The sequence below is a fragment of the Asterias amurensis genome, chromosome 3 (genome assembly GCF_032118995.1).
Source record: "Asterias amurensis chromosome 3, ASM3211899v1".
NCBI classification, from domain to species: Eukaryota; Metazoa; Echinodermata; class Asteroidea; order Forcipulatida; family Asteriidae; genus Asterias; species Asterias amurensis.
The window spans coordinates 23,772,302-23,784,126 of NC_092650.1; the positions used below are offsets into that span (position 1 = coordinate 23,772,302).

At 40.7% G+C, this 11,825-nt stretch overlaps 1 protein-coding gene across 1 annotated transcript; it reads left to right on the forward strand.

Annotated features, from left to right (window-relative positions):
- Positions 1 to 443: 443 nt before the first annotated feature.
- LOC139935380 (uncharacterized) lies at positions 444 to 10,964 on the forward strand. Its single transcript, XM_071929927.1, has 4 exons — positions 444 to 670; positions 5,136 to 5,326; positions 7,687 to 9,611; positions 9,930 to 10,964. Exons 2-4 carry the CDS (start codon positions 5,245 to 5,247, stop codon positions 10,698 to 10,700), a joined length of 2,778 nt encoding a protein of 925 aa, XP_071786028.1. The 5' UTR covers positions 444 to 670; positions 5,136 to 5,244; the 3' UTR covers positions 10,701 to 10,964.
- Positions 10,965 to 11,825: the final 861 nt, after the last annotated feature.

The following is an 11,825-nucleotide window of genomic DNA, read 5'->3' on the forward strand; positions in this document are numbered from 1 at the left end:
TCTTGATTGATATTGACCTGGGAGAATAACCGACCAACCAGCGGGGACAAATAATATGCAAAATATATTTCATTGTATGACTGTGACAGGCACGAGCCGTCGGCCCAACGAAATCCAATGGCCGTGTCACACAGCTGATTATTGGGAACTGTTCATTTTACTAAAGGTGAAATTAAATACGTCTATATAAATAAACAATCATCATCATTTTCATTATCAAAAAATAAGCCCCTTTAATCATTAAGAACTTTAATAACAAACTTGAAGCTAACAACAGTTTTAGTAAAACTCATAAGAATACAACTTCCTAGCAAAATATACCATGTTTTAAATCCCCTCTTTAACTTCACTTCCCTTCTAAATGTCTTTTACAGTCCCATTATGTCTGACGCAAGGTCATTCATCGGTCGGGTATATCTTTTGACCGGGCCGGGTGTGCGACTTGACTGGCCTCAGCTAGCTCTCTCTGTACTGTGGCTGGCAATATGCAAGGCTCTGGCTTGGCTGCTTGGTGAGGGCTGCTGGCAACTGATGGTGGTCGGTGTGTAGTACACGGTGATGATGGTTATTGCCGACAGATGAATGGAATACCATACACAACTGGAAAGCTTTCGTCACTCAGTTTTCATTGTCTTTCCTTATAAAAACAAAACGACAGTTGTTGTTAAAAGTAAGTATGACAGTCCATTACCTCAGGTACATTTTGGGTCTACCAGTTTGAAGTTTATTTTGTTCGTTTTACCATAAAAACGTAAAATATTTAGGTCGACAGACAGATCTCGATTATTATTTTTTAAGGTGCCACTCGTCGTGATGGTGTTTTACGCTACGCCCGCCCTCTCTGCAATGAATTAACTGTGAATTAAAATAATAAGCTACTACTAGCTTTGTGTTCAACCTTGCACTTTTTTTGCAGTGTATCACATTAGGTGAGGTAAACGTAGGGAAAGTTGTTTACACATTTTGTATCGTCACTTGAAAGTTGAATAAACATTTGTTTATTTTGTATTTTGTGGTTTTAAATCAGCTGGCCTCTGTTTTTAATAGACAAACCAGCTGACCCATTCAGGTCAAGCATGGAGGTTGCTCTATGGTCGTACTGAGTAGTGTAGCAGTTTCTGTCATCAAAATAGTTTCATCAACAAACTTTAAAAATTAAAGTATTTACAAACTTTTGGGTCCAGCTAAAACAAATTTACTACTTACTAGAGCAGAACTTGAATGAATCTGTCCTCTACCAACTGTACTTAAAAGAAACTTTACTGAATTGGTAAGAAACAAAATCGTGAAGATGATCACAGATTTACATCAAACTTACACGGTCTAATGTTCCTGATAGTAGAAAACATCCCTTGAAATATTTATGACTGAAATGTCATAATTGGTGAGAAATAAATAATCTAATTTCGCATTTGGAGTTTATCACTCAGTGAAAATGCAAAATGTGTTATCGGTTTTTCACTATTTTCTCGTGACCCAGATGGGCGATCGATCTTAAACTTCTACAGAATTGTCAGTTTAAGTATATGGTGGATTACATAAACTGTGCTTATACTGCCAGCAACTATTTTGTTAGCAAAACCAATTCTGTAAAGTTTCTAGATGTAATTTGTTAACTTCAATCATGCTTCAATCAAGTCTGAACATGTTTTCTGTTCAATTGTACAGAATCACTAGATCAGATCAGACCATGGACCTCCATGATCAGACAGAGAGTGAACAACAGTTACCAGATGTTGAATATTTGGCAGATAGTTTGTTTAAATTCATTTCATGTGCATGTATTCATAAAAAAATTGTATATCTTTGTGTATGTATGTTACTCCAATGGTTCATGCATTTTGGCCCTCGGGCTGCAGCATGAATAAGGAAACAAAAGGGTAGCGACGAGCTCTTTAATCGGCCGTTTAAAACCAACAGTGTCGTGGCCGTGCGATAAAGGGACAAATTTTTGTATGGCGCCACCACTTTTTTACTAATTTTTTTACAAAAAGGGATATATATATCTCGTTGAGGTGAATTGGATACTATATTATTTCATATCGCATGAAAAAGTGGTGGCGCCATACGGAAACTTTTCCCGATAAAGGCCCGAGCTGACAGTTCAACAAAATTGCTTTGTGAAGTTCATTAATAATAAGTGGGAAAAAAGAGTTGGAGATGATTTCTTAAATGGCTGCGTAAATTGACACCATGCGTAAGTTTCTCACTCTTCTTTGATCTTGTGATGTATCAGCGCTCAAATTTGTTACTATAGAGAGCACTCAAAGTAGTCAACCTTGGGAGCCAATCAATTATAGTTTCTCAGTGTTATGGTTATGACAGGTATCGATACAGGCGCTGCTAAGCATAGCTGTGATGATTATAACCCACTGGTCCCCGACTAGAACTTCAGTTTTTGTTGTAACAAAAATTGTAAGTTGCGCTATGCCAATGTCCAATGAGCTAGCATTAGCAATCGGCAGATATTGTATTGTTCCATTTAACCAACTGTATTGTAGCTTATGCCACACTCTTGTGAATGTTTGCATCTAACTACCAAAGGTAATCCTATCCCTGCCTGATGCAAATTAAACAGCGCCAGTAGTTGTTATAGCGCCCTCTTGCGTAGGCTTGTCTTTGTTTACGTTAAGCACATCGCCATCTTTGTAGTTGCGTTTTACTACGTCTGTAATAAAAGTCCTTTGGTGCAAGCATTCTAATTGGTACAGTATGGCTCCCTTGTGTTGTTGCATCCATCTCTCTACCTTGGCTCATCTATTAAATTGTTTCAGTACCCACTCCTGAAACATAGGATTTAAACTGCCTCTAGCTACAGGGCAATCTCGGTGGTCTAGTTAGTATGACCATAGAGAAAGGACAACGGTATGACTAGGCCTGGGCGAATTATTCGAATATCCGGTTAAGTGCGAATAGGTTTTCCTATCCGTAACCGCGAATGCCTTTTTTTTCTTAACCGGATATCCGCATAGGGCGCGAATAGCTATTTATAAACCGGATAGTTCTGTAATTACAACCAAGTAACCGGATATTCTTTAATATCCGAATATCCGCGGACAATGGGCGACAACTGACATGAATGTTTTGTCTGAATCCTAATGAAACTTCTATTAAGACAGCATAAAACAGCATAAATTAAGTATTTAACTATGCTCACCTTCGTGAAGAGTTAAAACAATGACATTTCTGACGTAATTTGTTCAAAGATTACAAAAGTTTTCCTTCACGTAGAGCCATCCACGATCAAAAGAAAAAGCAAATCGCCATCTTTAAATTAGATCCGGTCATTTTTATGAATGAACCGAGTGACACTGTCTAAAACTAATATTAATCCGCCCAGAAGATCTCATTCACAAACGATCAGCGCCCTCTAGCGAAAAAAAAATAATAATAATTATATTTTTTTTATAGCGCCCTCTAGCGGCGAAAAAAACTATTCGAATATCCGGTTAATTTCGGATAGTTGGCCAGCGGTATCCGAATAACAAAATTTCACTATTCGCCCAGCACTAGGTATGACACTCAGGCCTGATACTTCACGGAGGCAATGAAGGCAATTGCTTCCATGCCCTTGGTAGTTGCCTTGGTGCCTTTGAAATTCTCTGCGGTAGAAATTCACATTTTCTTCATAGGGTGCCCTTTTCCCAAAGAGAAAATCCCTTGGTGGCCTTGCCCTTTCAAAAACAAAGCATACAGGCCTGGACACTGCTCTAGAATTGCAAAGGTTCGAATCCCACCCGAGTACTTAGTATACACACATCAATGTACACCAAAAATGAATATCCAAGGCAAGATGTACTTTATTACATTTATTTGAACCCCTTTCCCCGTAGGATAAGCTGAGGTTGCACAATGAAGAACCCAAAGTCCAGAACATGATGAGATGACATGCATGAAGTTGCACTGTCGTAGTTTAGTGTCTAGCAAGTGCAGAGTGTCAGAGGGAGAATGCTAGTTAGCATTATAACTGGCTAGATACATTGTTCCCCGCCCCCTTGCTGCATTCAACAATCACAAAGTCATCTGTTGTGACAATTTGCATTCTGAATAATGTTGCCAATTAGTGTATACACTACAGAAAAACGTGCCCAATGGATGTCTGGTTAGTTTTTATGATGAAAGACATGATTGTAAATTACACTATGCGCATTGTATCAGAGGATACTTAAAGCCATTGGACACTTTCGGTAAACAGTATTGTCCAAGGTCCACACTTTGTGTATCACAACATCTATATAAAATAACAAACCTGTGAAAATTGAGGCTCAATCGGTCATCGGAGTCAGGGGAAAAAAAAACCGGGGGAAACCCACCATTGTTTCCGCACGTTTCTTTGTGTCATGACATGTGTTCAAAATAAATTTGTAATTCTCGCTATCGAGAATTGATATTGGTTTAATGTTTTCTCAAAAAGTAAAGCATTTCATGGAATAATATTTCAAGAGAAGTCTTTCACCAGTACCTTCTGTAAACCCTGTAAGTTATTTGTAAATCTGTGAACTTTTTTTTTTTTCTGTACCGGAAGTGTATAATGGCTTTAAACTGTAAAAGCTCAATTTTGGCAGATGTATTTGTGCGGTCGTTGAACTGGCATTTATCCAACTGTACTCTTGGTTGGGAAGACTGATAAATGTCAGGAGAATATATCCATGGCCCTTAATGAATTGAATGGGATTGGATTACAACTTTTGGCAACTTGCCATTTATTCATTTTATTACTTCATTATGGAGATATATGTGCAGACTTTATTTTATTATTTCTTTCCATCCTTACTCCCCTCCCTCGAACAAGACTACATGTAATCCTGGTGAATAGTCCTTTACCATTTTGACAACATCCTTGTCTAGTCCCCTGTGTGCTATGATAATGGTGCATTTGGCTTGTGGCTCAAATCTGAACCAGAAATGGACCAGACTAATAATTGTTATGGCGCTTTTCACACCCAAAGGGCATCTCAAAGCACTTCCTTTTACCCCTGGTATTTGTGCACACTAAGGTAGTGCATACGTGAAATATACATTGTTACTATTTTAAACAGGTTTGCAATTTTTAAACTTTAATTTCTGCGAAGAAAATTGTAAAAACAACAAAAACTTTATAAATTTGTTCGTTTGATCGTTTTGCTCATCAACAGTTGCACCTATACTCGAAGACGGCCATGCTATTGCCAATCCACCAGGTCAGTGTGTATATGATGTGTGGTGGCCCGATCGGCCAACAACCCCCTCTGGATTCTGAACAGCATGTCCCATCAAGGATCTGGCAGTGAGCACGAAGACATTGATCTGAGGAAGACAGGGTACCATGCAGGATTCCCAAGACAAGGTAAGTTAAAATACAAAGGTTGTGTGGGCTCTGACGACTATAAAGCTTTCACTTTCAGCTATTTTCCAAAGGTCATATTACCACAGTTACAGATGACTTGATCACATACATGTACCCAATCACCTGCTACACTGTAGTACAGCATTTCATTCATGCATTTATTCAGTAAAATTTATTTCAATGCTGTCACAAGACAATAATGCACATGTATGTCAAAATTACAATAATTGTGTGGGGTATGATGTTTTGTCAATATAATATGATCATTTTTGTAAAATTGATGTAAAGGCCAAAATGAATTTCCCACAGGGATAATAAAGTGAATTGAATTGAATGTTCTCTATCGTTTTGGGTCAAATCATCATTGAATTCAATCCAATTCAAAAACGGTCTATTAAAGCATGTATCGCAGTAAAAAAACTGAAATGTTCACTTTCAACAAGTTGGAATATTTTGTTCAACTACTTTATTTGTACACTCACCAGCTACATGTAGGCTTGGTTTTTTGTTGTTATAATACCAGACTTTGTGGGTTTGAAATATATGTACATGAAGCTGTGGGTACTACAATATACATGTACACATATTAAACAGCTACCTGAGCGGAATGTTTTCAACAGAACTTTTCTGAACTCTTCTGAACTTTTCGTAATTATCGATTAAAAAATCAGGCCCCTACCTAAAGGTTTTTTGAAAAACTAAAAACACTTCTGCCGTTGAGAGCAGGCGTCAAAGGACAATGCCGCTGACGTCATTTGTGGGAGTTTGCTTTGTTATACATCCACGCTGCAACAAAGCGACTTTATCTACTTATGACGTTTTAAGAGTAATTACGTAACGGGGCTTTTTCGCAAATCTCGCTGAAAAGCTCTGGACAAGGGCATACAAACTGATTGTTTTTTTACACAATTGAAACCTATTTATAATCATATGACTCGATTTCCTTATTCATCGAAAACATTTTAAGTGGAATTCAGCAAAGTTCACGACTTGACATTTTCGTTCAAGCAGGTCTTTAACATAGTTTCCATAATATTTTTCTGTGAAAATCTTTTTACAAACAATATGAAATGTTGATCCAGTCTTCCTTCTATTTGTTGTCTTTGCAAAATGACATCAAAGTTTATTTTATCTCTTTTTTTACACACCTACTGGTACAAGCAGTCACAAATAGACCCACATACAAACAAAGTGTACGTGTTGAAGCACAAAACTTGCAAAGCACAGACAAATCTTTCACAGTTGTACAGTTGACTACATGTACTTTTACATATCATCTGCATTGGATGCCTTATTAATGGACTTTATCACTGTAGCTGTACTGATGACATCACAGTTTGTTGAACTACATTGCTTTTAGTGCTGTAACTGGGTACTGCATTTCAGACAATTTTCCAGCAATGCAACTACAAACTGTGATGTCAACTACATGTAAGGCCTTATTGAGCTCTAGTCAGACTAAAGACCATGTCATCACATGAGGCAATTGACCTTGGCCCAATTTCATGGCTCTGTTTACCGCCGAATTCTGCGCTTACGATCACGATTCCCCGCTTAAGGGCAAGCGCCAAAGTTCTGCGCTAGCCTTGTAAGCGTAGAATGCCTAGTAACGTGGAGTACGCACGCGCAGAAGCCAAAATTCGCCGCTAACCCGTGAAATACGCTTGCCGTAAGAGAAAAATTTCCTGCTTTCGTAAGCGCCGATTCTGTGCTTGCGGTAAGCAGAGCCATGAAATTGGGCCCTGTAGGCAACCAGGTCTTGGCAATATCCAGTTTTCTCAAGACACAGTTGAGAAGAAGACTAACTCTTGTGCTGCCAAAGTCTTCATTTTTATACACAGTGTATAATGGTTGCCTCCAAGTTGTCTGGAAATATTGCCCTGTGTGACATGGCCTTAGGCTTACAGTGTACAGATACCCCAAAACGGTATGTAACAGTGTTACCAAGAAGCTGGTGATCAAGCCTCAAAGTTGACTGTGTTTTCAGTTGGTGTTTTGGGGTGGTTTTGTTTTTGCACCTACCCAGATTTAACCTAGATTTACCCATCATTTTCAAAATTGAAAGCCACTTTACAGTTTACCTAATGTTACCATTGTTTTTGAACATAAACAAGACGCTTACTTATTCATCAACTTACCCACTGTGGAAATTTATTTACCTCTAGAATCAACACTTGTCATCTATAAGTGGGAAAGTGTTGCTGGTGGATGTGACTTGCAAGGGTCTAATACATGTACAAGTAGTTAATAAAAATTACACACATTGTTTTATTCATTTTCATATTTTACAGTTTGAAAGAAAGAATAGTGCATTTTAGAATGATTCCTAATTGTCGATCAACATTTTCTTGAACCCCTAGGTGTGCCACCACAGTATCAAGCAACAGACATAGTGCATCCAGCTACCTCAGAAACACCACATCATCCTTCAAGACCTCCAAACTTCCTCCAACCATGGAGACTCGAGCACCGTTCGGGCCAAGTCGTCTTGGAGAGAACCTACACTGCCACACCTGAGAGGAACCGGGATCCTTCAATGGGAAATAAGAGTGCCTCAAGTGTTAATTCAGACAAGGGACCAGCCCCGGTGGGGAACACCCATGCTGCAAAGGATAAGGATGAGAGGACAATAGTGGATACCAAAAGGGGATTGACGGAAGTAGCTAGAGGTAGTCATGATGGAGCAGAGAGTAGAGTGGCCAACGTTAGCCACCCTGTTGTCCTACCACACAGCAGCGACTGGCTTAGACATAATGTAAGCCACACTCAGACACAGCCGCCTACATCCGTAGCTGTGCCTCTAGTCACGCCAGCTGCTCTAGCCGACATGGGTCATCTGTATAAACTACCCACCTCAGCAACACCAAGCCAACCTAAGATTTATTCCTCTGGGATTTTTAATCCATTGTATACGTTGACCCCGACAACAGCACTTCAGTATTCATCATACGTCAGCCCGTCTACCGTCACGTACAGCCCGTATATTAGCGGATATCCTGTTACCTACCCTGTGGTTGCGCAGGGCAGTGTTGGATCCGGCCCCTACACAACTGTGGAATCATATTCAGCTATGTTGGCTAGTATGGGAAGTCAAGTCCAACAGGCACAAGGTGCCCAAGTACCAATATCAACTTACTTACCCTCAGGGGTTATACCTCTACCCTATGGTTCGCAACTAACACATGGTATTACCAATTTAAGTTTGTTACCAAAAAGCAGTGGGCAGGACTCGGTACCTACTGTAGGATACCTTAATCAACAGCAGCTACAGACAGCCCCTGGTGTTCTTCCAAGCGGACAAGTGTTTACGGGGATAGTACCTATAGGTGGTAGTTTACTTACCTTACCTCCTAGAACGGAGGCAGAGTCCAACAGGCCTGAACCATCCCAGGAGAAAGAACAGGAACACAATCAAAGTGCCAATTTACGGATCGTAAAACGTGAAGAAGATGAACGAAATATGCAGCGAGAACCAGAAGCCTTACCATTCCTCAGGCAGACTTATTCAATACAACCTGACAACCCTCAAAGTAGAAATACACCGAAAGCTCCACCTGTAGTGAGTGCCCCTACAGTGGATTACAAAGACAGGCAGGCGTATCATGAAACGAGCAAACGTCACGAGTCCGTCATAATGACTGTCACAATACCAAGTGATAAATCACGGCAAACTGGAGCCAAAGATACAAATCCTGTCTACGCTTCAGGAGATCACCAACAGTGGAGTGGTGCGAGCTACAACCAACCAACTGACAATCAGGACGCAGTTTCTTACCACCAATCTGCCCCGTCATCATCAGTCCAGCATTCTCCACAGGTCCGGTTCCAACTGAGCCCTTCCCCGCACGCCAGGCCCTCTTCGACTGTCTCCCACATCCCCTCATCGGATAGCCAGGATGTCGAGTTAGTACCAATGCCCTCTGACCCCAGAACTTATTCAGTGGCAGTATCCGCTGACCATCACCCTGCACAGACCCAAGAGGTCATGGTTCATACTTCTGCGTTAGAGCCAGATAGAACCCCAATGCATAACCTCATGGCAGCGCCACAGATCTCGGCTCCATCCTTCTCCAACATACCATCGTACTTCACCCGTGGATCTGTTATTCAGCTTGCCAGCGGGGAGTTGAAGCGAGTTGAAGACATGAGAACTGAGGACTTTGTTCACAGCGCTGACATGTGTGGCGGACTTAAAATTGACTCCAGTACTGTGGTACGAATCAATGAACACGTGGATAATGGTGTAGCACTTATAAGCTTCTTGGTTGGTGAACACAAGGCACAGGTAAACAAATCTCGTTACTGGATCTACCCTTTGTAAAGAAGCAGTGTTTATAAACTTTCACATTAACCATGGAGCTAGAAATAGATTTGGCCTAATCCTTTGTTTCCCACGACGATGCGATTGACAATCAAAAACCTGCCAACCCTGAAAAATTGCTTCGGTTTGACCGAATCAAGGTGAAGTCGTCCATATTTTCTTTAAAGACCCTTGATGCACTTTATGAGACTGTTTGTTTATCGTTACTTTGTCTATTGACAGGTTTTTACTGTCACTAAAATATTCTCAAAATTTTGTGGTCTGAATATTTCTGTGTTACAGGTATCCTTGGAAGCTCCAATGGAACATCCTTTCTTTGTTTTCGGTCAAGGCTGGTCAGCGGTGAAACCAGGACGCTCCCTCAAGAGTTATGACCTCGGCTGCCATAAACTGGCCGTCGGTGACGTGTGTGTATCGTTAACGGTTAAGGACAAGCATGGTAGATGGCCCCCTCAAACGCAGCAGCTAGAGGAGCCGTTGGTTCAGCATCAACCTCCACCTCAGCAAAAGCAGTCTCAAAAACAATCGCCACAACAAATTCCAGTGCAAGCCGTTTTTTCTGGTAGCTCAAAAGAAATACATGTATCACCCTCTTGGCTCTTGGAGCCTAAACGTCCTCGACTTGAACCAGTCCAGGAGGATAGTAGTGACTGGCGAGGCGGCACGGACCCCAGACCGGACATGACATGGCAGCATGAATCCCCTCGGCAGAATGAGTCTCTTCGACAGCGTGAGTCCCCTCAACAGCGCAGCCATCCTGAGCCCCCTCCATCCTCGTATACATTTGCGGTTCCTCCGCCTGTGAGCAGGAGTTTCATGCCAGCAGAACAGAACCCTGCTAAGTTCATGCAGGGAACTGATAGCAATGCAAATACTGTCTTGATACGGACTACAGACACCTTGGCCGGGGGGAAAGGGGACAGGCCAACCCCACGGTCAGACAAGCCTCTACAGCCGCTCAAACGACGATGGTCTGACCCGATGCATATGGCACAGTTGGCTGCAGATCAAGAACGACACGCTAACACTACTAAAGCCACTGATCCTCATTAATGGTATGAAATGTTTTAAGGTTGCTTTGCAGCTTTTCAGTCTCATGCAGCTTGCTTTGTGTATATTAGGTTAATATTAAAATGTTGTTTTGATAGATCTTATCCCAGTTTCGTAGATTTGCTTACAGTTCATAAAAGTATACATTTTAAAGTATCGGCTTAGTGGTGGGATTCTTTGAGAGCAGAAATTATGTGACAATTAAGCAGCATTCTTCCTTAAAGGATTCGGGTACTTTTTCAAAATGTCCACAGATTGACATTAAACTTACAGGGTTTAAAGATAATGATAGTGGAAAGCTTCCCTTCAAATATTACTTAATAGTGAGGTTCTCAAGTTTGTGAGAAATGAGTAAAACAAGTCACAAAATAATCAGCAAGACGAAAATTATTTTAGCATGTAAAATCCCATTTACCAGTATGATATTATACCATAATCGTAGCATAACTGGTTAATACGTTTTTACATGCTAAAACTGTGACCTAAATTATATGTTTTACTCATTTCTCAAAAACTACAGCACCTCAGTAAGTAAAATTTCAAGGGAAGCTTTCTACTATCATAATCTTCAAACTGTGTAAGTTTAATGTAAATCTGTGGACATTGTGTTTTGTGTTAGGAAAAAGTACATAGACCCTTTAATAGTTGTCTGCTGGCCAAATGCCAGTTGACACTTCTGAAGACCAGTTAGATTTCTGTCAAAGGCATCCGGCCTGCTTGTTCACAGGATTTTAAACTCAAGTCCTGTCTAATAGACCGTATTGAATATTACGCATGTGGCTCAAATATCTGACCTACAAGATGGCGTCTGTGCGTGCGTGTGTGGGTGCATGTGCCGTATACTACGGCCCGTAGAAATCAAACCGGGAATGTTGCGTGCTGCGTGCTTCGATGATGTACGCGTTTGGATGCGCATACGGTTTGCACTACAAGATGGCGACTTTTCAAAGCAAAAAGGGGTTATCAATACGGTCTATTGATGGTGGTTAATTAAATTATTGACCAGTGAAAAAAATGACAGTCTAGTGAAATGCCAATTTTCAAAGGGCAAGGGCACCAGCATTTTCTCCGTGGTAAAGGGCACCGCTTAGAGGAAATTTTTGTATTTTTAATGGGGCACCAAGGTAA